This window comes from Myotis brandtii, unplaced genomic scaffold, assembly GCF_000412655.1.
Source record: "Myotis brandtii unplaced genomic scaffold, ASM41265v1 scaffold274, whole genome shotgun sequence".
In the NCBI taxonomy this organism is placed as follows: Eukaryota; Metazoa; Chordata; class Mammalia; order Chiroptera; family Vespertilionidae; genus Myotis; species Myotis brandtii.
This window is the reverse complement of record NW_005360425.1, coordinates 1,331,758-1,359,071: the sequence shown is the minus strand read 5'-3', so window position 1 is coordinate 1,359,071 and position 27,314 is coordinate 1,331,758. Positions and strand designations below refer to the sequence as shown.

Below are 27,314 nucleotides of genomic sequence, written 5' to 3'. Positions count from 1 at the left end.
AGCGCGCGGAGAGCTACAGGAGGGCGGCAAGCACACGGATTCATGCGCAGGGCTACTAGTAGATTATAATAGTAAAAATTTGGAAACAATTCAAATAGCCAGCAATGTGGAATGCTTATGTGAATTATGGCACATTTATTCATATACTTCTTTGCAGCCATTAAAGTGACTATTAAAAAGACTGTTGTAATGGGAAAAGTGTTTATGCTAAATGAATGGAAGAAAGAACAATAAAACGTTTGATTCACACTTTGATTTTTAGCTAGACTCTGAATACCATTGATATATAAGCTCCTTGAAGGCAGGGATCTTATCTTATTTATCTCCAAATCCCAGGCCTAGGACAATAACTGGTACATAATTGGTTCTCAATAAATGTTTGTTGAATTGGATGGACTGTTTAAAACTATTGTTTTGTGCGGTTAAGGATTGGGAGGAAATAAGAGATATAGGATTAATTGATGTGTTAGGACAGTGGGATTTGGGTGATTATTTTTTCTTTTATATTATGTTTATACAGTTAGCGGAAGTCAGTAGGGAAAAATAGTTAGGTATTTGGGAGCTATTTGGTATTTTTACAAAATGTTTTTCTTTGCAGAGATGATTGTTTTAATTTCATAACACTGAGAAGTGGGATGGTAGGGCCCTTAATGTTTTTCTTAAAAGAAAATGGGAGTACAGAGATATTGAAATCCCTTCTGTTGTTCCAGAGTCAGCTAGTAATAAGATTCACATTAAAAGCTATGGTTTTTTAGTTTATAATTCATTTAGTTTAGTTTCATCTCTTTGGTTAGTTTACTTTCTCCATTTTGAAAACAGTGCAAGAAGAGAGTGCAAGAATCACCAGGGGAAAGTTCAAATATGTGTGATTTTAAGTATAATTGCTCCTCTTTATGGTTGACTATAAGATTTTCTGTCCTTTTTGCAGCTCACTCAAGGCCTATATGAATTCAAAGTGATTGTAGATGGTCAGAATTCCCATGGGGAAGGCTGTGTGAATGTGACGGTAAAGCCAGGTATGTTTCTCAGCCCTGACTGTGCCTCCATTGCTCCCTCTGAGGATTCCCAAGGAGAGGGAGATTTGATTTTAGGGGTTTTTAATTTCCATTCTTTTTAAAAAATACATTTATTGGGCAATTCCTAATTCAATGTAGAAAAAGGTATATGGTGGCAAAGTATTTACTTTGGTTTTAGTTGGAACAGTTCGCTGGGCAGGGAAATGTTAGCCACATGACCTATAGTGCGGTATGGCACTGAGCAATAGCCTGTCTGCCTGAGAACTACTTCTCCAGTGGGTCATGCTGAGAGAGGACCATATGTGGTAATTAAGAGATACAAGAAAGCCAGGAGCCTAGGAAAAGTATGTAGGAGAACCAGCCAAGTCGCTGGCCCTTTCTGATCTCTTTCCAGAAATGTGGGTCTTTGTACACAGTCTTCCTCACAGAATCCCTGCCATTTCTCCTTCATGTTGGACACCAAATTCCATTATTATTTTTAAGTGATCAGTAGATTACAGTGTGATAGCAAGGTATCTTGTTTTGCATTTTCAGAGATATTTGGGGGAAATTGGCAAAGTGGTCCAGACATTGGCACAAATTCTTAATACTATTCTCTGTCTTTGTGAGTAATAGATTTTCTTTTAATTCCTTTGATTTTATAGCCAAGGTAATACTTTCTCTTTCTTAAAAATGTGTTTAGCATAAAGACCATTTGATCATTTCTCAATGAAAAGGCCACTGGGCTCGCAGTCACTCAGGTGGACTAGAGTGAGTGGTTTGTGACCTTTCTAACACTCCAGCCTAGACACCTCCCACATAGTCAGCTCCCAGGTGGTTGAGAAATTACTCATCTTTTCAGCACAGTTGTGGCAAGGGATAGTTTGCTTTCCAATGCCTTTATTGCACACATTTTATTTGTTGTCCACCTCTGGTCAGCTTGCCTGAAAGCAGTCACTTGCTACTTCAGTACTTTTCACAAACTAGATAGCACATGAGCATTGAAAGAATGCACAGGGTGTGGTCTTAAGAAAAGTCAGGCTTGCAAGAGGCTTAAAAACTCCTGGGTGTCTTATGTTAGAATGCCAACCTTGTGACTTATACATTTGATGATGCTTCAGATGCCGATTAGGTATTGGAAACATTTATAATCCACCCAGAGGTGGCCTGCTCTTCTTATAATTTACAAAGCCCCTCTTTTAATTTCTTCTGGGTCATTTTCTTGCAGAGCCCCGTAAAAATCAGCCTCCTGTTGCCATTGTGTCACCACAGTTCCAGGAGATTTCTCTGCCAACCACTTCTACAGTCATTGATGGCAGCCGTGAGTATTTACTGGGCACGATGTTTTAGAACAGCATTCACTGGATACTCTGGTCAAAGATTTGGACCAGCATTCTGCTTAGGCTTCTTGACCACATTATGGGAAGACCAACCATCTGAAGCAACTGATAAGGAAGTAAAAACCAGACAGACCCTATTTAAAACCCCCATGTGGCTTCTTTGAAGTAACATTTCTATTCTGAGATGGTAAGAAAGTGGGATTATGCATGCATTTAGCATTATTTTAGTTGAAACTTTCTGGTTTTCAAATTTTTTTAGATGGAGTTGCCATTCTCAGTTATGGAAACAAAACTCTTTCCTATCATGGCAAGATGAGTAACTGAGAGTCTTAACTAAGGAGCTCTCATCTAGCCATCACTGCCTAACAAGATTGTCAGCCTTCTCCTGGAGAGACTCACAGAATGTGCTCCACAACCCTGCTTGGCTCACTAACATTGTCTCTTCAGAGGACAGGAGAGGATCTCTGGGTCTTTGCCATTGATCCTGGCTATGTGTGTGTAGGAGGTTTCAGGCCTATCATCTCACCAGTATTTGCTTGGCTTCTCTTGAGACCCATTAAGGCCCTGTTACCCTGACTATCTTGGCAGAGGTAGCCACTGCTTTAGCAGAGCAATCTCTAGCAGTGTTAGACATTTCATGTAGATAGTTCTGACAAGTGGAGGCTAGAAGAATCTCAGGCCAAGAGGTAAGAGACAGGACAGGAAGAGGCACTTGGGAGAGTGGTAGAAAGATTCATATAGTACCATTTCATTTTATATTTTTGAATAGGTCAAAGTTAAATAATATGTAAAGGTACAGGGCAAAAGAATCTCTACCATCCCTGTCTCCCAACTATCCAGTTTTTCTGCAGACAAGCAATGGTATTATTTTATGTATCTTTCCAAAGATATCTTATGCATAGATAAGAAGATGCATATACAGTCTTTATGATAAAATAGTATGTACACTGTTATGTACAATGCCTGTTTCTATATGTTGGATAATTTTTCTGAATCAATATGTGAAATACTTTATTCTTTTTTTTCTTATAACGATTACATAGCCTTCCATTATATGGATGTACAATTTCATTGTTTGAATATATACTTGTTTTCAGTCAATCTCTACTGATGATCATTTAGATTATTTCTGGTCTTTCACTATTACAAATAATGTTACTGTGAATAATCTTGTAAGTATGATGATGAACACATATGTAAGGATATCTGTAGGATAAATTCCTAGAAGAGGAATTGCAGGGAAAAGGGTAAATTTTGCCAAATTGCTCTTTACAGTGGTTGTATCAATTTATGCTTCCACCATGACTTAAGAAAGTTCCTCTTTCTCCACACCTTTACCCATTTATGTGTCATGAAACTTTGGTCTTTACCAATCTGATAGGTTTAAAAATGGTATCTCAAGTGAAATTTAAATTTGCATTTCTTTTAAGTGAGATTGAGTATCTTTTCATGCATTTAAGAATTTTTTATTTTCCTTTTCTTACTCAGTAACTTTTTAACCAGAGTTGCCTGTGTTGGAGTCCCTGGAAAACTATGCAGTGGAATAGTCATAGAGAGGCAGAATGACCCAATATTCATAGGGAAGAAATAATCTGGAGAGATAGCCTGTAATTTCATGAAGTTTCCCTGGCCTCAAATCTCTATAGGTAGTTGCCCTGATTTGTGTAAACTGAGTAAGTGCTGAGACCAGGCGCTCTCATGTTGTAACCGATGTTTCTTTATGATCAAGAAAGCACTGATGATGATAAAATCGTCAGGTACCATTGGGAAGAACTAAAGGGACCTCTGAGAGAAGAGAAGATTTCTGAAGATACGGCCATATTAAAACTAAGTAAGCTCGTCCCTGGGAACTACACTTTCAGGTAAATTTAGGATCCTTCAAGTTTACCATTGGCCTTTATTTTCCTTATATGGGTTCTACATTCTTATAGGAGTAACTCTGACAGATACCAGTTTAATTGTAGAGTGGTTGAAAATACAGCCTGTGGTTCCATTGATTCTTTGAGCCCTAAAGTAATTGTGGTCACAACACAAATAACTTTTTAGGGCAAAAGTCCTTGCATAATAGATTAGGATCCATCACAGTTAGTCCTATTCAAAGTCTTATCTGGCAGTTCTCCAGACATTTTTAGGATTTCTGTCATTAAGTGAAAGGACCCGTCTTTCTTTGCCTTTTCTCAGGAATAATCTAGCATGAACCTATTATCATCTTGTCTCTTCCCTATGGGAAATGCTTCTTCAATTTATATCTCAAAACCTTTACTTTTAAAAAAAATATTTTTTTATTGATTTCAGAGAGGAAGAGCGAGGGAGATAGAAACATCAATGATGTGAGAGGATCATTGATTGACTGCCTCCTACAGGCCCCACACGGGATGGAGCCTGCAACCTGAGCATGTGCCCTGACCAGGAATCGAACCGTGACCTCCTGGTTAATAGGTCTATACTTTTGACACTTTTTGTGGTTTATTTGAATATGAGTTGTAGGATCTTTCTCTATTAGGGCTTTTTGGAGAATTTTATTCAAAGATAGTCCTTTTGGGAACTAGTTTCAACATTCTAGAATATGATTAATAAGAGTGTGAGGCTGACTCTAGAGTAATCCTCCTTATATTTGCACAATTCCTTGTATGTTACAAAGTACTGTATCATCCAAACACCATATGTACATGATACTGTCCTCATTTTATATCTGAGAAAAATGAGGCTCAGTGTATTTACTAAACTGCACTGAATTGCAGATTTTCTAACCCCCATGTCAGGGCTCATTCTACTCTGTTCCTTGACTTGACCCATATGTATTTTGTTTGCTTCCTAGAATGCTCTTCTCAGTCTGTTGGAGTTCTGCCTATCCTTAGGGACCTACAGTTTTCTGTGAGGCTCTCTTAGATCCCTCCAGAGAGGGGAGAAGGTTGCACTCAGTGCCCTTATGCGGTGCCTACCACGGTGCAACAGCTTGTTCTTGGGTGTTTGTGTCCCCCACCAGATCTGATATTAATCAAGTTTTAGACACTACCAGAGACATAGTGATGAATGTCATAGCACACCTACGATATAAATACATATGCAGGTTCTGACTTAGCATCACTGTCACTGACTCAAGACTTCAGGAGAATGAAAGGTAGTTGCCATTTTACAAGGTTGAAGCCTTTTCATTGGCTTAAAATGGAAAAGTGAATTGATTTTTCTTAGATTTCTAATATAGGAATTTTAACATTTATGGGATTTAATCTGGGCTAGGTTGATGTTTTGAAAAATAACCACTGGTTGTTGAACATTTACTATGTGTTTAGTACTGTTCTGAGCTCTTTGCAAGTAGAAGGCCATTTAAACCTTATAAAAATAATATAATTACTCTTATTTTATAGATTAGAAAATTTAGGTACCAAGAGGTTAAGTAACTTGCCCAAGGTCACAAAAGCAGTCTGAGCTTTTAACCAAGGTTAAAAACAGTGTTTCAGATGGATAGGGTGTTAGGGCTCTATTCTTTTTTTCTAAGCCTCAATTTATGAACTGACGGGGTTGAGTCTGATTAGCATTAAGGTCCAATCTGATTCCACTCATTTTTCCTCTACCATGCTTCTACATGGCAGTACATGGCAGTGTCCTTTTTCCCAGCCCTGTGGTCAGCTGCTATTTGTTTCCAGGATTCTTGCATGCAAGCCAGGGACCGAGGTGAAAGTCAGTAATGGGCAGCTTCTATTTTGCCACCTATCTATAACTTGCTTTTATTCTGAAATAGGAGACAAATAGTGTATGTACAAAACTGAAAATAGGAAAACTGGAAAAAAAAAGGAAACTTCTGTGGATTTTTCTTCTGATGTTTGTTGATTTGCATGTCTACTAGTATGTATCTGATGTTTTTGTACTCTTTCTCAAGGCTGTAATACCAAAATCCCCTTCAGACCATAGGAAAAGGTGAGGCTGTGGGAAAAAAAACCCACAGGTGCCTGGCTCTGTCTGTGGCTGCTGGTGAGATTCAAACAAATGACATGTCTTTTTTATGCTTTTTATCTTTCTGTCAGCAAAATGGAAGGAGCCCAAACCTCCTTGCTTGCTTATGCTCACATTTTGAGGTGGTAAGAGCAGCTTTAGGCTGTTCAGCTGGAAGGCATCATTTTGGTAAATGCCCTGTTCTTATAAATGAACATTATTTTTCTCTTTCAAATCCTGTTTCACACTGGCACAAACTGTGAGACTGTTGCATAGGAGAATTCATTTCCATCTTGGGCTCCTGTCTTACCACAGCCAGCCCGCTTAGTCCATCCCAGAGGCTGTCTGCTCAGGATGTCCATTCCTGTGAGTGTACATAGCCAAAAAGGATGGTGGGGAGGAGAGCCTGTTGTAGTCAGAGCACTAGTTAATGTAGTGTCTCTGTACCCCATAGGAATAGGGACCAGGGACTCGCTCTTAAGACTTGGTTTCTAGGCTTGGGAGTCAGAGAACTGGGCTTGCATCTTGGCTCAGAATGGGGTGCTGGGCAGGTTACTTAGCCTCCCTAAGACACTTGTAAATTGAGATTGGTAATTGCTGTGAGGGCTAGATCAGACAATGCTTGTACGGTCCCAGCACACAGATACATGCAGGCAGCAGAGCGAAACAGCGCTGGAGACACACTGCCTGGACTCAGGTCCTAACTCCACTACTTTCAAGCGTGGGCGAGTTACTTGACCTCTCTCTGCCTTAGACCCTCATATGTGTAAAGAGTAAAATGAAGATAGGACTTTATAGAGCTGTTGTTTATTGAGTTGTAAACCACTTGGAACAGTGCCTGGTACACAGTGAACCCTTAGTCAGTGTTAGCTTCTAGTATTACTCTACCTTTCTAAGAGGAATGGTAAGAATTGGTTACTAATTAGTAACCCTTCCACTTTGGTATTTCTTATTCTTGATTTTCCGTCCTCTTATGTTTCTTCTTCTTTACTGAAAACCATTCCTGATTGCACTCCTCTCTCTGCCCTAATAGTTTGACTGTAGTAGACTCAGATGGAGCTACCAACTCGACCACTGCAAGCCTGACAGTGAACAAAGCTGTGGATTACCCCCCTGTGGCCAATGCAGGCCCCAACCAAGTAATCACCCTGCCCCAAAACTCCATCACGCTCTTTGGGAACCAGAGCACTGATGACCATGGCATCACCAGCTATGAGTGGTCACTCAGCCCCAGCAGCAAAGGGAAAGTGGTGGAGATGCAGGTAGGAGGGAAGAGTTTCTGTCTTTTCTTGCCCAGGGGAATTGGAGCTACTGGACTGGTTCACCTATCCAAGGCTTGTTCTTGCTGTATTTTAATGACCAAAGTCAGATTTGTGCATAGAATATTTGAATTTCTTTTTAAATCCAGAAAGTTTAAGGAGCCTTTAATTAACATACTATCAAAAACCTATATCTTAAATGTTTATCAGGGGAAAAGACTGGATGAGAAATGGTAGCTGCTCTAGGTTGATTTTAGAGCAGGGGTTCATTTAACAGATGAGGAAATAGGCACAGAGAGGTTAAATAACTAGTCTAAAGCCTTTTAGTTAATAAGTGATAGGACCAATAGTCAAACCAAGGTCTTTCACCAATGCCTGTGGTGTTGCAAACTGCCTGGGATCCAGACTGGTTGGTAATGTGACCCACAGGCCCTTTCTTTCCTTTCCCATTAACTATACATCAAGGGTCCTCAAAGTTTTTAAACAGGGGGCCAGTTCACTGTCCCTCAGATCATTGGAGGGCCGGACTATAGTTTAAAAAATAACTATGAACAAATTCCTATGCACACTGCACATATCTTATTTTGAAGTAAAAAAACAAAACGGGAACAAATACAATATTTGTATTTGCATGTGGCCCGCGGGCCGTAGTTTGAGGACCCCTGTTCTAGAGAGTCAAACTATTTAGAAGCTGCATGGGTGTGAATCTTACAAATTGGAGTAGATTGCCCAACTAGGTGGTGAGCTCTTCTCTGCAGATACTTAATAAGAGACTAGATCTGTCACCACACAGGTAACACAAGTAAGTAAAGAAAACTGGATGGGGCTGTGGTGAACCAGAGAACTTAATCCCTGACTAAAGGGGCCAGCTGCTTCTCAGGCCCAGCTGGCTGTGGCCAGATGGAAGTATGGTCCCATTATTATCAGGAAAACATAAATATAGACCTTTATGTGAAAGTTTACAACTTTTAAGACATATAGACCAAACAAACTGTCTGTAAGAGGCTGTCAGGTTTTCCCACTGTTCTAAAGTTCCTGCATTGGAGTTTGTTCTAAGTTATATGTAATGTTCCTTGTGACACTCAGGAGTCTATGTTTCTAGATTTGAGGCATGACTTAAAGCTCACATTTCACCTGGGTTTAGTTTAAGTATTGTGTTGGGTTTCTCTGTTGCTGCAGAATCTGCACAAATCTGTAAGGGTCAGCGTAGCGTTACAAAGCATCTGGAATTGCTGCCATGTTTTATTGAGCGCTTCATTAGGATCACTGTGCAGCCTTCGTAGGAAGAACATTTTAAAAAATTGTGTTATTATATATTCACTAGAGGCCCTGTGCACGAAATTCGTGCACGGGGGCAGGGGTGTCCCTTAGCCCGGCCTGCACCCTCTCCAATCTGGGACCCCTTGGAGGATGTTCTAAACCAGCAGTTGGACATCCCTCTCACAATCTGGGACTGCGGGCTCCTAACTGCTTGCCTGCCTGCCTGCCTGCCTGCCTGCTTGCCCCTAACCGCTTCTGCCTGCCAGCCTGATCGCCCCCTAATTGCTCCCCTGCTGGGCTGATTGATGCCTAACTGCTCCCCTGCTGGTTCAATCGCCCCCCCAACTGCCCTCCCCTGCTGGCCCGATTGCACCAAACTGCCCTCCCCTGCTGGCTCAATCGCACCCAACTGCCCTCCCCTGCTGGCCTGATCTCGCCCCCAACTGCCCTCCTGCTGGCCTGGTCACCCCCAACTGTCTACCCCACTCGCCGGCCTGGTCGCCCCCAACTGCCCCCCCTGCCGGCCTGGTCACCCCACGCAGCCTGCTATTCAGTCATTGGTCATCCCTCACTAACCCGCTGCTGGCCTGCTGTTTGGTCGTTACTGTCACTGTGATGGCATCCTGGACAATTTACATATTCCTCTATTATTAGTATAGATGGTCTTCTTTCTGCCTTGGTTCTTAGAGGGTGATCTTGGTTCTCTTTGTACATTTCCCTATACTCCCCTCCCTTGTGAGAGCTCTGATTTTATTTGAAGCTGCTTCTGTGTCAGGGAGGGTTGTTCCCTTTAGGGGAGAAACTTTTTAACAAGATGTCCCACAGCGTCTGATCCAGCATTCACTAATTTTGCTGAATTCTAGGAGGTAGTAGCCTAGTACCAATAGGTTTAGAAAACTGGGTAAGTCTCTTAGACCCAAGCAGGACTTAGCGTATAATGTGATTCTGGGAGGCTGCTTTTCCATGGTCTGTATTTCTATATCCAGGGTGTTAGAACACCAATCCTGCAGCTCTCTGCCATGCAAGAAGGAGACTACACGTACCAGCTAACAGTGACTGACACAATAGGACAGCAGGCCACCGCTCAAGTGACTGTTATTGTGCAGCCTGGTAAGTTCCAACTTTGAGGTGCAGGCTCTTCTATTGGCTGGTCCCTTTAACCTTGGGGAGAAGAGGTTTTGGATTCTGAGGTGTATGAGGGAGCAGTAGGAGGCGCCAATCCACAGAGCCCCTGGCAGCTTCTATTGTCCTAGTAACTTCTGTTGTTCATTCCCCTAGCTAGAGAGAAAGAGTACTTTACAGCCTCAGCTTATCCCTTGCCCTGGGCTAGTTAATTGCCTTCAAGGGGACATAAAAGGTTGAGTCTCTGCCATCCCAAATCCTATCATGTGTCTTTTAAGGACCAGCTTCAAGCCTCCTTCCTTAAGAAAGCCCTGTTGTATCACTCAGACCCTTTCCTTTGAACTCCTAAAGCATTATATTTCCCATTTAGCATGGCGTTGTAACTTCATTAGGTTCTGCCACGTTCTTTCAGAAGTGTTCTATTCTGCATTGTGAGTTTCCTGATCATACCCCAGTAAATATCTGTCCCACAGTATCTGACCATTCTCTGGGCAGAGAGGCAGAGTCCTCATGGCTTCCCAAATATATGTCCCAGTGGATCCTCTCCTTTCCCAACTGGACTGCCTGCTTTTAACCTGTATGTCTCTGTCTTCTAGAAAACAACAAGCCGCCACGGGCAGATGCAGGCCCAGATAAAGAGCTGACCCTTCCCATGGATAGCACAACCTTGGATGGTAGCAAAAGCTCAGATGATCAGAAAATTATCTCGTATCTCTGGGAAAAAACACAGTGAGTATTGACACAAAGCCATACTTATGCAAAGACTCCAGACATTTGCAGAGCAAGATTTTACTTATTTTTTTTTTAGTGTACTTGCTGTGCCCTGACCTGGTGGCTCAGTTGGTTGTAGCATCATCCCATACACCAAAAGGTTGCAGGTTTGATCCCCATTATGTATAGAGGTCACTGGTCGATGTTTTTCTCCCCCCCCCTCCCTTCTTCAGTCTCTAAAAATCAATAGAAATAAACAAATTTAAAAATCAATTAAAATATTCTCAGGCAAGGATTAAAAAAAATTTTTTTTAAGTACTTACTTGCTCTTGTTGGCTTATTCAAGGGGGCTGTGACTGAGAAAGAAAGATTTGCAATGCCAAACTTCAACACTAAGAAAATTATATAAGATAATTTTTGTAAGAAATAAAGAATGCTTACCATCAGCTAGTCCCCAGGTAGTATTTTACAGTCCTGGTGCTTTTACAGGTGTAATCCATCTGCTGAAATGTATAGTTTAATTACACTTGAGAGGCAGGATGGAAGGGGTAATGGAGCAGAAAAATACTGTTTCTCAAAATTAACTGGGTAAGGCTGGCAGGGGGACGGGGCAGAGCAGCTATCAAAGAGAATTGAAAATTCATCTACAAAATGAAAGCATTGCTCTATTACTATATCCTTGAAGACCACACTTACCAACTACATTAGCCAGAGGAGAAAGGCAGTGACCAAATAATACTAATTAAAATGGAATCACCTAATTGAACCATTCCTGGCTCTCACAGTTTCTTTCAGCTCCTTTAAACCATAACAACTGGAACTCAAAAGTAGTGAAAGAATTCCAAGGAAGAATTAAAAGTTAAAAAGGAGTTAATTTCTCTGTTTCCAAAGGTAGCAATCATAGAACAGACTGGGTGTTTTGTTATTGTTTTTGGTCAGGGGCATTAGAGGTGGGTGGGAAAGGGCTGTAATTGGACTACAGAAACTACTTACTATTGGTGAGTTGGATTCTAGAAATTATTTTTCTCAGCTCTTGTTTCTATCTTTTGGAGAACCTAATCTTTCTTCTTCAGCCCCATGTGTTTTAATTATAAGTATGAATCTTTTGGTTGAGTTTTATTCGTGTTTACAGCAGAAATAATGCTTATTAGCAAGCTTCATTGGGGAGAATCTGTTTCAGGAGGGGCTATTAGAGTCAGAGGTCATAAGTTTAAATAGCAAAACAAAACAGAAAAGTCTACAGATTTCTCTGGTTGTCCTGTAGTTTTAAGGAAAGCTCTGGGGCGTTTTGACCCTTGAGCAGGACTCAAGAGTGTGTGCAGCGTTGTGCCTGGGTGTCAGCACACAGCTCACTCGCCTGCTGCAGGCTGCTGAGTGAGGCCTCAGGGGAGAAGGAAGGATGCCCGGAGTGCCAGGTCCCCTGTGGTCCCTGTCTGGGAGCTGGCGGGAGCTTTGCTTTCAGAGCTACTAGGAAGAGGATGCTTTTGCCCTGAGAATTCCTCTGCAGCTTTGGCCCACTTCCTTTGTCTGACTTTTCAGCAAGAGTGAGTTTGGCATATGATTAAGAAATGTGTTTTGCTTCTTTGCTGGCAAGAGCTGGACCAACTACTGGGCCAGAAATACTTTTCAGAAACATCACTATGAAATCATTCTTTTGATCAGAGACCTGCTTAGAACACTTTCTTCCTTTTACAAACTGGAACAGCGAAGAGTTTAATGTTCTATCTAGAAGCTCATATAAAGGATAAAGTTAAATCTGTTTGAAAACTGGTGAATGGAATTTTCTGATCAGCAGGTAGCCTGTATTGTGGGGCCAAATGACACTCTGTCCAAATGGAATATTTTAAAATTTGTCCTCTCAAGGTCTGGGAAACAATAGTTCATGTCTCATCTGAGGCAATAATTGTCTGCACCTGCTGAGTCAGGGACAAGAGAGCAGCAAACGGGTACAACTCCAGCCTCTGGTTTCTCTCTTTGTCCAGGGGACCTGATGGGGTGCAGCTCGAGAAGGCTAACAGCAGTGTCGCCACTGTGACCGGGCTGCAAGCGGGAACCTACGTGTTCACCTTGACTGTCAAAGATGAGAGGAACCTGCAAAGCCAGAGCTCTGTGAATGTCATTGTCAAAGAAGGTACCTCCCTACCTCGGGTTGGTGCAGCAGCCTCAGGATTAGATAACTGAGGAATTCATCATCTCTTGTTTGGCTGCAGAAATTGATTTAGAGACAGGGTGTGGGGAAGAAAGTTGGGGTAAGGGCAGCTGATACTTGCTTTTTTAAAACAGTCTTCATTGAGAGTGGTTGTAAGGTGATTTTTCATTTCTTGCATTCCCCTCTCTCCCTTTCTCCTTTCCTTCGTTCTCTATTGAATAGGGAAAGAATTAAGTTTTTTTCCCTTTGCATTTTTATTTTGCCTCTGCTGCTAAGTCCTGGGGTTTCTGTGACTCTCCCACTAGCTACAGTGACACCTGCTGTCAGACTTCAGAATGACTGTCCTGCACTGTAGCTTTCTGTGCTTTTCCTATGAACCTGCACACTGAAGCCAACGTGAGACAAGAGTTGATTTGCCTCGCTCTGGTTTGCAGGCTCATGATCAGTAATGGCCTCGAGAGAGGGCTCTAAGCTGACAGTAGGAAAAACCATCAGATATACAGATGCCCTTCATTTGCAATATCCTGAGCTCAGTAAACACTAAAGAGTACACACCTAAGTAAACAAAGCTGCAGGTGGGGCCCAGGTTGAGAGGCCTCTCTCTCCTTTTTCTCTATTAAAGTACTAAAGAAGGAATCAAAGAAGATGCTCAGAGAATAACATTTTAACCCATATTTTAAAGAGAATTTGTGGTATCAGCTGGATGAAACCTAAACTCCAAGGCTTTAATCCAGCTGTGGGCCTTTGTTTCCAATTATCATAAACCTCCAGAGGACAGAAATGGGTTCCTTTCAGGGAGGCTGCCGTGGGAATGTAGGAGGAAACTACCCTTGTCCTCTCTGTTGTATGGTGTCAGAGAGCATTTCTCTCTCCGTGACTTTAAATCTACACCTTTAGCCCTGGCCGGTTTGCTCGGTGGTTAGTGTCAGCCTGTGGACTGAAGGGGCCTGGGTTCAATTCCTGCCAAGGGCACACACCTCAGTTGCAGGCTCGATCCCTGGCTCTGGTCAGGATGCGTGTGGGAGGCAACCAACCAGTGTCTCTCTCACATCTATGTTTCTCTCTCTGTCTCTATCCCTCCTTTTTACTCTCTAAAAATCAATGGGAAAAATATCCTTGGGTGAGGATTTACAAAAAAATAAAAATAAAAAATCTATGCTGTGAGTTGCTGGCATGGATAGACTCCTGAAACAGTTCTCCATTTAACTCCCCATAAACATTATAAAGAAGCATTTCTTTTTTCCCCCTAGAATATTATCTGATGTCAATGATTTCTCTTTGCTTAGAAACGAACAAACCACCTATAGCCAAGATAACTGGGAATGTGGTGATAACCTTGCCCACGGACACAGCCGAGCTGGATGGCTCCAAGTCCTCAGATGACAAGGGAATAGTCAGCTACCTCTGGACTCGAGATGAGGGGAGCCCAGCAGCAGGGGTAAGTGTGCCAGGGGCTGGAGAGCAACACATGTTCCAAGGGGTGAGATGGGAGAGGAGGCTGAGCCAGATAGTCTACTGTTTTAACCAAGTGGTTCCTTATATCAAACCTGATTGCTCTCTGAAATCCAGGGAGGTTAAATGACTTGCCTAGGGTCACTCTGCAAGGTAGCGTGGCACAGGGTGAGTTTCTCTTCCCTAATCTGAGCAGCCTTGGGCTGCAGTGCTATTACAGAGCAGAAGCTGCCAGAGGTGAAGCAGTCTAGCTCAGAGGGGGCTTAGTGGTGACAGAGCAGCAACGGAGTCCACAGAAGGAGTTTGTTTTGTTTTGCAAACATAGCCATGTTATTCAACCCCACAGGAGGTGTTAAATCACTCTGACCACCACCCTATCCTCTTTCTTTCCAACCTGGTCGAGGGAACCTACACATTTCATCTGAAAGTGACTGATGCGAAGGGTGAGAGTAACACAGACCAGACCACTGTGGAGGTGAAACCTGGTGAGTTCATTTAGTGATGAGACTGAGTGGAATTGCTGGATAAGCCAAGCAGGGCCTCCATCCTGAGACAACTTCTCCCCAGCATGGACAGAGCCAGATTTTTTTAAAAATCTAGAAACCCCAAGCTGAAAAATCCTTAGAGTCTGTCTGTTCCAACATTACCTCTCCTACCCACACAGGAATATGGACCTCCTCCTACTCATCTCAGATGGAGAAACAGAAACTCAGGGTGGTTGTGTCAGAGCCAGGCCTTTGTGCCCAAGTCCAGCACTTCCTGCTCTCCATGTGACTGATGGGAGAGGGTACCCTGGGGATCTGAGCACAGGAATAACTTGAGTCATGATGTCTCATCAACACCCAAATGCAGAAAACATTTATTTTTATAAGTTGAGCCTCAGGCTTTTTCTGACAATCCAGGGAAGGTAAAGTAACTGGTGTCCTTTACATTTTTCAGGTTTGCAGAAATAAAATTTCTTTCTTAAATAGAACCATGTTTTTATTTTGCTTTGAGGCTAATTTGGTTTTAGAGAGGAAGTGAGTGTGGAGTGGGGTAGAGCTTGATAAATTTCTGAGCATCTAATGAGGAGGGATTAACTTTAAACCCGCTCTTTATTATCTAGGCCAAACCTGTGTATCGGTATCTTAGATGGGAAGGATCTTGGCAGGTCTTCCAGTCCTTGTCCCATATCTCTGAAGGACGACAGCCAAGTCACTATAAAGTCTCTATCCTCAGTGGATAGAGCATTGGCCTGGGGACCAAAGGGTCCCGGGTTCGATTCTGGTTGGGGGCACATATCTCGGTTGCAGTCTCCTCCCTGGCCAGGGCCCTGGTCAGGGCACAAGCAGGAGGCAACCAGTCGATGTGTTTCTCTCACATTGATGTTTCTCTGTCTTTCCCTTTCTGCTCCAATCTCTTTAAAAGATCAATGGAAAAAATATCCTTGGGTGAGGATTAAAACCAACAAAAAATCTCTTCTGTATTTAAAATCAGATCACATTGTCCACTAATTGTGTAAATTATACATCAGAACAGGCAAATGTTACATTCAAGTGTGTGAATAAAGTATTCTGAATAATCACTGAACTTCCAAGTGTAGAACAGTCTTTAGGACATAATCGAAAGGAAAGCACAATGGTTTCCCAGTTCTCAGTTGTAAAAACACCATGTAGCTGTGTGAGGTGGCTCTAAGGAAATCCTTGATTCTGGGATCCTTGTGCCTGATTTCTTTTGTGTTGACTGTTTTCAAACCTACAGGGCAGATGCATTGCCATTATTGATAAGAAGGTTTAGATGGGCATTTTCCCTCCCATTGTTGTAGACAAGTCCCTGAAAATCAGATGTGGATCAGGAGAGGTTGCTAGATAAGCCTACCCACCCTGAAGAGTTCAGCAAAGCCAGTTGAGGAGAGGCTTTCAAAACAAGTGTTTCTCTCTCTCTCCCACTCCCTTCACTAAACCCTGTTGCCTCCCTGATCCCCCCAGCACCACATGGTGGTAATTCTCAGGTTGACATAGGGACCAAGAGTCCTTTCGAAGCTCCAACACCATTTCTGAACGCTCTCATTCCTTCCTCTCCTGTGCCAAAGCACATGCACAGTGGTGGGTCTGTGTTACCTCTCCTGCTTCTAAAGCCATGACTGATCCACATGCTTTCCAGATCCCAGGAAAAACAACCTGGTGGAGATCATCTTGGATGTCAACGTCAGTCAGCTGACTGAGAGGCTGAAGGGGATGTTCATCCGCCAGATTGGGGTCCTCCTGGGGGTGCTGGATTCCGACATCATTGTGCAAAAGATTCAGCCGTACACGGAACAGAGGTAGCTGGGCAATGAATGGGGGGAGAAAAGAAAGACCAACGCCTCCTCCCTCTCCGCGGGCTTTGTGACTGAGCTGAGAGATAGTGTGGGTAGATAGAGAAGAGTGGGCTCTCTGACCAGGAACCACTCGTGTCCATTTCTTTAATGAGCTCCTCTCTTCTGATATGTGTCACATGCTCTGTGCTAGACACTGCTGCAGAGTGCCAGGGCACCAGGTCAGAAGAGGTCCGTTATGTTTGAAGGCCAGTCTAGTAGGGGAAATAAGTAAACATCAGTACAGAGTGGGTTTGACAGAATGTGTGGTATCGTGGAGGCACAGAGGCAAGGGTAACTAATTCTTCCAGAGGTTGGGGTAGGGGATAGTCCAAAGATTTTTCCAGAAGCAAAACTTGCATTGGTCAAGCTTAGGGAAATCAGGAGGGAATTCAGAATGGGGGAACAGCATGAGCTGTGGTCCTATGGTGTGAAAGCACAACAATCCCTCTGGAAGAAATCACAGGTTCAGAGAGCTTACTGGGCCCCAGCATGTGATGGAAGAGAAGACTGCTGTGTAGACTGAGAATAGTCATATGCAAGTCAAGAAGTTTAAGTTTTGGGCTGGAGAACTCAAGTTAGTTTGTTTTATGTACCTGAAGTTTTTGTTTTGTTATTAAAGCAAGGAGATTGGTTGTTGTTTCATAAGGGAGTTCAGTAGTGTGAAGGCTAGACTGAAATACAGAGACCAAAGACTGGGAGACCAATCAGGAAGCTTTGGAGTAGTCTAGTAAAAAGGTAATAAAACCTGAATTAAGGTAGTTGCAATGGAAACAGCAGAAGAGGAGAAGAAACTAAAAAGAAATTAAGGGGTAAATCAACAGGACTTGGGAGACCCTGTGAGGTATCAAACACGAGGCTTTGGGTTTGGATGCCTGAATAGATGTGAATGCCATTAATTGAGATCAGGGATACAGAAAGAATCAGTTCCAAAGAAAAGATACTAAGTTCAGTTTTGACTGTTTAACTTGGTGTGTCTTATGGGTTGCATGGGGAGATGTTTCATCAGATAGTAGCAAGTATAGGCAGGAACTTGGGTGGAGGAATAGCCAGAGAGAGGGAGTCTGCATCCGAGCAGGAGTCAAAGCCATGAGGACAGAGACACAGGGGGAGTGTCAAGAGGGCTGAAGACAGAGCTCAGGAGAGCCCATATTTAACAAGGAAACAGAAAGAAGAGGCAGCAAAGGAAAGTAAGAAATAGCAGTCAGTGGGATGGGAGGAAAACCAGGTGGGGCTGGTCTGCTGTAAGTTAAGGAGGGAGGGGGAGGGGGGCTGCCAAAGGATTCAGATGCTTACAGAGACGCAGGGGTGGTAAGAACACATTTTACTCAGATGTTGGGGGACAGAGGACAAATTCATTTTATGGTTTGAGGATACAGAGATGGGAAGTATAACAACTCTTTGAAGAGGTTGGTGCTGAAAATAACATGGGGGATAAGATCAAAAGAACACCTTTAAAGACAGGAAATACTTGAACATTTTTACAGGCTGAGGCGCAGGTGCAGGGAAAGTAGACGGTGATGTTTAGAGGGTTGTAAAGGGACGTAGGTCTTGGGGACTGGCCCCCATCGAGCAGGAACACCACTGTGGAGATAGAGGAAAGGAGGGAAAATGTGCTATTAGGGTGAACTTATAGGTAGAGAGGATGAGGCTTGAGACCATTGGTGCCAACACCGTGTGTGTCTTCTCTGAAACTGGAGACAAGGCCTTCTGCTTGAGGAGGTGGGAATGAGATGGGCAGCATGAGAAAAGTGCTAAAGGTTGGGGGGAGTGGCTCCAGGAATGGGTGCTGGCTTGAGCAATGTTGGTGTCTCAGCCAAGGTGAGAGACAGGTGAGAGCAGTGGTTCCCAGAATCACCTGGAGCTTTGATGAACATCATCACCCGAGCCTCACCCACAGATGATTTCACTTGGTCTAGAGCAGTGGTTGCCAGCCGGCGGTCCGTGAGGTCCGAAAGGTTGGCGATTGCTAGTCCAGAGCAATGGTTCCCAGCGTGGGTGGGGCACACGCCCCACAGGGGGGCAATTTGACTTTTAAGGGAGACAATTTGAGAATGAGTTATTAACAGTGAATTTTTTGCATTTCTTATGGTTCCAGGGGCCTCATATACAGTATATAAATATATATTGTGACATATTTATGCATTTCACTTCTATTATATGATTTGAAACTTTATTTGCTATTTTTTCATATCACTTCATATTCTTAATGATGTTTTTAACAATTTCTTAGTGATTTCTTCCTCAGTACTTCAACTGTCCTTTCGTTCTTTTATTTTTCTCTTTCATGGATGCCATGTTCTTTGGAAGCTTGTTTAGACCAAGTTAATGGCCTTTTAGACTTCCTCTACGTCAGTGGTTCTCAACCTTGGCTGCACATTAGAATCACCTGGGAATCTTTTTAAAATCCTGATTTCTGGGCCTCATCCTCCGGAAATTCTGTTTCTTTGTTACTAATGTTGTGGCCCCACCCCATAACAAAGAAACAGAATTTCTGGAGGATGAGGCCCAGAAATCAGGATTTTAAAAAGATTCCCAGGTGATTCTAATGTGCAGCCAAGGTTGAGAACCACTGCTCTACGTGACTAGGAGTTCACTTTTTGAAGAATAAGAATTACATGCCACAGCGGGGGAGGGGGGACATCAGGATTTTAGAGATGCTTAGGTGAGGCATAGCCAAAAAAGGTTGGGATCCACTGGTCTAGAGTGAGGTCTGGGCACCTAAAATCTAAAAGCTCCCCAGGTGAACCTAACATGCGGCCAGGGTTCACTGGGTCAGACAGCATAGTGATTTAGGACTTGGGTTGTCAGCTCTGCTCAGCAGTCTGGGAGCAGGCAGGGATCGATCTAGCTGGTGGTGTGGGCTGGATACAGGCAGTGGAAACAACGAGAGTGCTGGTCAGAGCATTGTGGAAGGGTTTGCTCGCAGACTTGCTGCCCCCGCATCAGGTGTGAGGGAAGAGAGGAGCATCACAGGGGCTGGGTTTCTGTCTCGGGTTTGGTTGGCTTAGTTGAGGAATGTTGGAGGGATTGGATACTGGGCGGGAGATAGTTAATATAGTGGGAAAGAGCACGGTCCTTCCACCAGACAGGTTACCTCCCCTCTCCAAACCTGTTCTAGCAGTAAAAATGCTCATACCCATTTTATAGGATTGTTATTGAGGATCCAATAAAGTAATGTTTGCATAGTCCCTAATGCACAGTAAGTGCCCAATTAATGGTTGTTAAAAGTTTGAGACATGTTGGATTCGAGGTGCCTGTGAATATCTAGGGCAGATATTCTAGCAAGAATTTAAAGATAAAGATTTGGTTACTCAGGAGAGATGGGGAGAGGAGTTAAAAGATTTGAGAGTTACTGGTATATAGACAGAAATTGAAACTACCCATGGTTTAGGTCACTATAAGAAAATGAGAAAAGGTCCACAGATCTTTTATGGTAAAGATTTGTTTCGTGATTCTAGAATTTGTGTTACCCATTGTTAGCCTTCTTGTGCAGCAAGCTTTTAGAAAGACTTCTATGCCAGTGCTTCCCAAACTTTTATGTCATACCACACAGGAAATTAGGCCATTTACATGGCACTTTGGGGTAAACAGTTACACTGTAAGCAACTGGTCCCACCCAGCTACACTGTGTGTGGAGGGCATCAGCATCTTAGGCACACCTATAAACCAGTGTGACCCACTGCTTGGGAAGGCTCGGTCTGTGAGACTAACACGAAGTAAAAAAGCAGGCTTCTAAAAATGGAGGCCAAGCCATAGGGAACAGATTTGGTGCCACCCAGGTGTGAGTTCAAACATGGTCTGCCTTGGACAGAAATTGACAGTCAGAAAGCAAACAGATTCTGGGCCTGGAGTAACAGAATCTCGTTCCAGCCACACCATTGTGTAGTCTTGTTACTGTCGCAGTAACGATCGTTTTGGCCTGTGGATAATTATTGGATGCCGTCTAATAATTTACATTTTACAAAGCATTGTGGCTTGTCATACAAGTAACGCAGGCACAAATCCAACAGCACCACAGTCTTAGCTGTTAAAAGGCTGACAGCAGGGATGTGGTCATAACCAAATCCCCATCTTTCTGGCCTCCAGTTACCTGTTTGGTATGGGTCCTCTTGTTAGCTGGGACAGTTTAGGGCATTTCTAAAAGCATAGGCTTTGGGATCAGACATATCAGGGTTGGTATCTGGCTCTGCTGGAATTAACTGTGTGACCTTGGGCAAGTTACTTAACCCCTCTGAGCCCCAGTGTTGTCCTTTGTAAAATGGAGCTGACACCGATCAGGCCTTTCTCCCTGGCTTGCTGTAAGAGGATGCATATAATACTTAGCAGAGGTGCTTGGCAAATGGTAGCTGCTGCTGCTGTTGTTGACAGCTTCAGCTTATTCATATATACTGTTGCCTGTCTCTGCAGCACCAAGATGGTATTTTTTGTTCAAAACGAGCCTCCGCACCAGATCTTCAAAGGCTATGAGGTGGCAGCGAAGCTCAAGAATGAGCTGCGGAAACAAAAGGCAGACTTTCTAGTATTCAGAGCCCTGGAAGTCTACACTGTCAGTGAGTAATTCTGGGGTGTTGGGAACAAGAGCCTACCCAGCGCCCCCTCTCACCTGTCAGCCCCCACTGTCCTCAGGCCTCATCCCCTTTTCTCCAGGAACATGGAGATAATTTCTTTCCTCCACTACTGTTACCGTGAGGGTCCCGATTCATAGAGGTTCTTAACCAGGGATCTGTGGGCCCCTGAGATAGCGTTCAGAGGGCTGTACATTTCGGGGAAAAATTACATCTTTCTTTTCATTAACCTCTAACTGAAGTTTATTATTTCCCTCAGTTATGAAAGTAGGCAACAAACTACACTTAATAGAACCCATGACTTTGAGGCAATAGCAATCAGAGGTAATTTCTATCACACATGATGACATATTTTTACTCATCACTATTTCAAAGTTAACAGTGAGACTCACTTCTAGATCTTGCTACTTCATTTTTAAATAAAAGCACACATATTATTTTTAAAAATTATATTTTTAGATATTTTAAAAACACATTCAATGTATTGCTTTCCTTTATAATAGTGTGCATTTTATTTTGCCAATTAAATTATTCAGAGAAGGGTATCTGCAGGACATGGAATATTAAGAACTGATAATATACAGAAACAACAAGTAAAAACAATCTGGAACTGCCCTGGCCTGTGTGGCTCAATTGGTTGGTGGTGGGTTCCATTTCTGGTCAGGGTACAAACCCAGGTTGGGAGTTCAATCTCCAGTTGGGGCGAGTGTAGGAGGCAACCGATTGATGTTTCTCTCTCACATCAACCTCTCTCCCTCCTTCCTGCCTCCCTCCCTCTCTCTAAAGAAATAAAAAACAAACAGTTTGGAACCATGTTCCAGTGGCCTTTCTAACTGCTCCAGTTGTATCCAACCATGATGATAATTACGGGCAATGTGCCCAAGCTGTAGAAGCTCTTGGAGCAGGTCTTCAAGAAACGTCTCCCAGGCCTCTGAATGGGGGTGCCTTCCTGCTTTCACAGGCACTGGAAGCTGCTGTCTCCCCAGCTCTGACTCCTGTTGTCTGTTCTCCCTTTTCTGCTACTTTCAGCATGCCAGCTGAACTGTTCTGACCATGGCCACTGTGATTCCTTTACCAAACGCTGCATCTGTGACCCTTTCTGGATGGAGAATTTCATCAAGGTGCAGCTGAGGGATGGAGACAGCAACTGTGGTGAGTTTTCTGCTTGGTATTGTGCCAGCTGGTTTAGCACTGACTGGTTCTGAGTTGTGAGTGGGTGGGTCTTGGTGTTTCTGAGGCAGATGAGCAAGCAAGAACTTTGTGTATTTTCTGTTTGCAGAGGATTTTTACTTCTTTCCTCTGCACTTGCTCAAGGTTAGAGGAAAGCTCTGAAGCAGTTGTGTAAGAACCAAGCTGAAATCACACCAACTGCTCACTGCAGCCTACATCAAACCAGCTGCAAGGCCTGCCTTTCTGCTCCCCCGTCCCTCCGTTAAAGCTCCTTACAGCTGCCCCACTGTCCCAGGGTCTCAGAGAAGAGACTAGAAAGTGGGACAATTCTGAAGGTTTAAAACTTCAGCTGTCTTCAACTCTGATGTCTCACCTTCCCTGGGGAGCCCTGGGTCATTCTTATCTACAGAGTGAAGCCATCTCTCGCCCGGGGCGGGCAGCCCGGACCTCCCTCTAGCCTCTCTCTCTACAACCCTGACCATTTTGTTTTTCTTGGCAGAGTGGAGCGTGTTATATGTTATCATTGCTTGCTTTGTCATTGTCGTTGCCTTTGGAACCCTGTCCTGGACTGTGATCTGTTGTTGTAAGAGGTAAGTTGGATTTTCCTTGGAAATTCATTCAGGCTTCTAGTCATTGTCACTCATCAGAGAGGTATCTGGCCCTTTCCACATGGAAGGCACTGAGTCCTGGGCTCCTCCCTTCCTGTCAGTGTTACAGTGCTCTGGCCCACCCAAGACCTGCGCTGAGGGCAGAAGCACATTCTTCAGCCAGTGCTGTCAGCGCAGTGATATGCAAGGGTAGCTAGGGTGGGAGTGGGAGGGCCTGGGTATGGAACTCGATCACATCCCTAGGGTGTATGTCTTTTAACACTCCATACCTCAGCCCCACGACCTTAGATCATTTTTTTCGGCCTTCCTCTCTCATTGGGATTCACACGTATACAAGTTTTCACATAGTTATAGACTTAGGTTAGTCATGGTTAAGGGTAACGGGTTTTTTCATTTGGTCTTCCTATCTAGTCTTATAATACTTAATAGTAATGCTTATTATGTTTTTCATTATTAATAAGTATGATTTCTACATTTACTGTGTGTCAAGCACCATGATAAATTTTATAGATAATATCTGTTTTAATGCGCATGACAATCTTTCCTCGTCTACAGACAGGAAAATGACGTCGCCTGTCCATGGACACACAGTAAATAAGTGGCAGAGCTGAGATTCAACCGGCAATATAACCACACATAAGACAGAAAATTAAAAGAACTTTTAAAAATTCCCACCACCAAAAATAAGTAAATAAAAATTCCCACCAGCCAAAGATGATCACCATTAACAACTTTCTTGGTTTAATGCTTTCCTCTCTACCCACACTTCCTCAAGCATACAGTTTTCATTTTCTTTAGATTTTTAACCAATCTGCCCTCAGTACCATTGTGGACTAGTGAGTCCACGCTAAGATATCCATGTCTCCCTTGCCCTTTCCTGGAATTGGTGAGGATTATTTGAACAAATTACAGTTGCCAACTTTCGTGGCTGAAAAGCAGGAGAAACAGCTCTCCCACTAGCATGCGCATGGCTGGCATCCTGTGGGGTCTACCTGAACCTCACGCACAGCCTCCTTCCTAAGCAGAGGAGGGGATTGTATTTTTCAGGCAAAAAGGAAAACCCAAGAGAAAAAGCAAGTACAAAATCCTAGATGCTACGGATCAGGAAAGCCTGGAGCTGAAGCCAACCTCCCGAGCAGGTAGTAGCCCTGGGGCTGGGGCGTCTAGGTTTGTGCACTCACCCTGTGAGGAGCCACTGTCACTAGTTCCCGCCTCAACCTGTCACTCACAGCTGTTTTTGCTGGAAAGCATTTTGTGTCTTGCCTGATGAAGGCCAAGGGTGGACTTGGCTGGCCCTGTGCTGGCAGAAGCTGCCTGCTGGACCAGCTCTGATGCCATGGCTCTCTCAGCAGTCCTTTCACTTTGCAGACGGGCAAGGCCTCCTGCTCTCCTTTGCCTGCTTATTCCCTGGAGTTTCGCTTTTCAAGCTGCCCTGTGTAGTCAGGCTCAGGGACTGTGGCCCTCCTTTTTGTGCAGACAAGGTGAGGCAGCGATGAGATTAAAGGCATGTCTGCCAACTGACCTCCTTTCAGCTTCTCTCCAGTGTTTACAGGTAGATCCACAGGCTCTGTCCTTGTCTTAGAGCCAGAGGAGGGCAGGTTCCCAGCTTGTTCCAGGGGTGGGGCTGGGAGAGTCGGGACTGTAGAGGGGGCCTCCCTTCCTCACTGGTCTGTCATGGGTGGTTTCCATCCATCATGGATGCCACAGGACAGGCAGCATCTGTATCTTACTCATCGGTGAACATGGATTGAGACCACTGTGTACCAGGCCCTGTGTCAGACACCACTTGCGTTATAGCAAACCAGACAAACTCATAAATACACACAAAGGTGATAATGAAAGGTCTTTATAAAGATTAACAGTCAAGCTGAGCCCTGAGGGACGAGTAGAAGTTAGTCATGTAAAGACTGGGCAATAGCATTTCAGGCAGAGTAGTCGGTGAAGGTCATCTGCTGGAAGGAGCAGAGGACATTTGAGGAAGTGGAAGGAGGCGACATGATGAGCATGGGGCAAGTGGCATGAAGCTGGACAAGGAGTAGGGAACTTGCTGTAGGTTCCTTCTAAGAGCAATAGGGAGCCACAGATGGTTTTTAAGGGTGAATGGTGCAATACGATTGACATTTTAAGAAGACAACTGTGGCTACTGTGTGAAGGAATTGGAGAGGGGCAAGAGTAAGTGAAAGGAGATTAACTAGAATGTCCTTATGGTAGAGATGATGGGACAGAGAGACAAATACACTTTGGGGGAGACTTAATGAGGTTTGTGGTATGTTGTCAGAGGGGTGTGAAAGAAAGGAAGTAAAGGATAGTCCTTCCACCAAGCTGCTCTTTGAGCACCTCTGGGTTGGGTGATGTTACTGCTCGAGATGAGAACGCCTGGAAAAAATGAAGAGTTTGTTTCAGGACAGTTATGGATTGGGATGAGGAAATGAGGCTAGAAGATTAACAAGGACCAAACTGTGAAAAGATTTGTACGTCAGCCTAAGGAATTAAGCATTTATTTTGGTGTGATGAGAAGTGACATCTTCAAAGTGCTGGCTTTGGGAAAATTAGTCTAATATTTCATCGATTGAAGGGGAGAGACAACAGGAAAGGCCAGGGTTGGCTTCTGACCTGAGACAGAGAATGATAGCACTGTTGACAGAATATGGACATCTAGTGCAGTGATGGTTTGGGTGAGAGAAGATTAGTTAAATTGAAGTCAACAGGACAGTTAAGAGGAGAAGTGTCAATATATAGGGATCTTCTATATGCTGGTGTCAGTCAGCACCACATCAGTGGGTCAGGTCCCTGTGGGGAGAATGTTGAGGGATGAGAGAAGAGCCCAGGGCTGAGCAGCTAAGGGTAGTCGTCAAGAAGGGAGGAGGGGCATCATGAAAGAGGGGTCAACAGTGTTTGCTGCTGCAGGAAGACATTCGAGGAGGATGACAACACACAGTAGTTTCTGGTCACCTAAAAAGCTAGAGGGGGTGGTAAGAGATCAACCAAAGGACTTGTATGCATGCATATTAGCATAACCAATGGACACGGACACTGGGGTGGTGGGGACTTGTCCTGGGGGTGGGCGTGGCAGGGAGGGGTCATTTGGGGGGGAAAAGGAGGCAATTTAAAAAAAGAGCTAGAGTAGTGGTGGATGACAGCAGAAAGTGCAGGTTGGTGTTTTTTTTGGTTGTTAATATTCGCCCGAGGATATTTTCCCATTGCTTTTTAGGGAGAATGGAAGAGAGAGGGAAAGACAGAGAGAAACATTGATGTGAGAGAAATACATTGATTGGTTGCCTCCTGCATGAACCCCAACCAAGGAGGAGCCTGCAACCAAGGTATGTACTCTTGACCAGAATCGAACCTAGGACCCTTTGTTCTGCAGGCCGATGCTCTATCCACTGAGCATACTGGCTAGGGCAAAATTACAGGCAAAATTAGGAAGTAGGTGGTGTAGAATTGGAGGCCCAGCTATTTGAAAGTCATTGTAGGAGCTGAGCAACGAAAAGTGGAGAAGCAGCAGGACAGGGCTTAGAAGGCAAAGTTTCCTCGGATGGGGTTCACAAGATGTAGATGTTACAGGTGCGGTTCCTGAGAAGGATGGAGGGAGTAGGGCAAAAAGGAGAGGGGTATAAATGGAACTACAACATCTCTTCTGAGGAAGGGAGGGAAAAGCTGGCTGGCCAAACTAAATGCTGGGTTGAAAAGGCAAAATGGGAAGGTGGATTGCAGTATGGCAGGCTTCTTGTGAAAGGGGAGGGTGGTGAGGAAGAGCCCGAGAGACCAGTGTGATCAGTCGCATCTATGTAACCACGTTGAGACTAGGTAAGGCTCAGCAGGCCCTTCTCTTAAGGGCAATGTCTAACTAAGGGGGTGGTGAGAACACCTTTTGATTTGGGGTGGCTAACCAGGCCACGAGCCCTGGCTCTTGTTCTGGGCTCTGGATTAGCGGGAGCAGCCCAGAGCAGGCTCACTAGCAGGATGAGGGGATTGGGATTCGAGACTATATTTTATGAGGTATGGGCTTGAAGTTCAGCTTGAAGAAGGGAATTAGTGGGGCATGTTGTGGAGGAAGACGTGTTGTATAGAAGTTTGCTGGGAGCCAGGGTAAGCCTGGGTGAGGGGTGACTGGAGACAGAACGGTCCCACCTGAGGGAACTCTTGGGGACAAAGACCGCCAGGTGGAGCATGGGGCATGCCCCCTCCGGAGATATGATTCACATTTAGCAGCTTTTCTTTTGGATTTTGTTATGCTATTCTATCAATTTAAAACAAAACAAAACATTTTATTGAAGTATATTAGGTTGAACCATGTGAAATTACTATTTAGCTTCTAAAAATGGCATTTTTATGGTTCAACAGTTTAATGGCTTTTCACAACTGAACAGGCACATGTAATCAGCTCCCAGAAGTGCCTCCTTTGTGCTTCT

General features: G+C 43.9%; 1 protein-coding gene across 7 annotated transcripts in view; it reads left to right on the top strand.

The window, feature by feature from the left end:
* Window positions 1-27,314, top strand: part of KIAA0319L (KIAA0319-like ortholog) — a 109,334-nt gene that overhangs the window by 78,767 nt on the left and 3,253 nt on the right. For 6 of the 7 annotated variants that reach the window (XM_014541525.1, XM_005868569.2, XM_014541524.1 and 3 more), the window contains 14 exons: window positions 929-1,016; window positions 2,224-2,316; window positions 4,065-4,197; window positions 7,302-7,530; window positions 9,774-9,897; window positions 10,506-10,638; window positions 12,603-12,751; window positions 14,056-14,207; window positions 14,568-14,706; window positions 16,364-16,523; window positions 20,967-21,109; window positions 22,154-22,276; window positions 22,794-22,884; window positions 23,950-24,041. In XM_014541525.1, the coding sequence (XP_014397011.1) occupies window positions 929-1,016; window positions 2,224-2,316; window positions 4,065-4,197; window positions 7,302-7,530; window positions 9,774-9,897; window positions 10,506-10,638; window positions 12,603-12,751; window positions 14,056-14,207; window positions 14,568-14,706; window positions 16,364-16,523; window positions 20,967-21,109; window positions 22,154-22,276; window positions 22,794-22,884; window positions 23,950-24,041 (1,849 nt within the window). Of the gene's footprint in view, window positions 1-928; window positions 1,017-2,223; window positions 2,317-4,064; window positions 4,198-7,301; window positions 7,531-9,773; window positions 9,898-10,505; window positions 10,639-12,602; window positions 12,752-14,055; window positions 14,208-14,567; window positions 14,707-16,363; window positions 16,524-20,966; window positions 21,110-22,153; window positions 22,277-22,793; window positions 22,885-23,457; window positions 23,927-23,949; window positions 24,042-27,314 lie in introns of those variants that run through there. The other variant, XM_005868567.2, reaches the window with a different exon arrangement.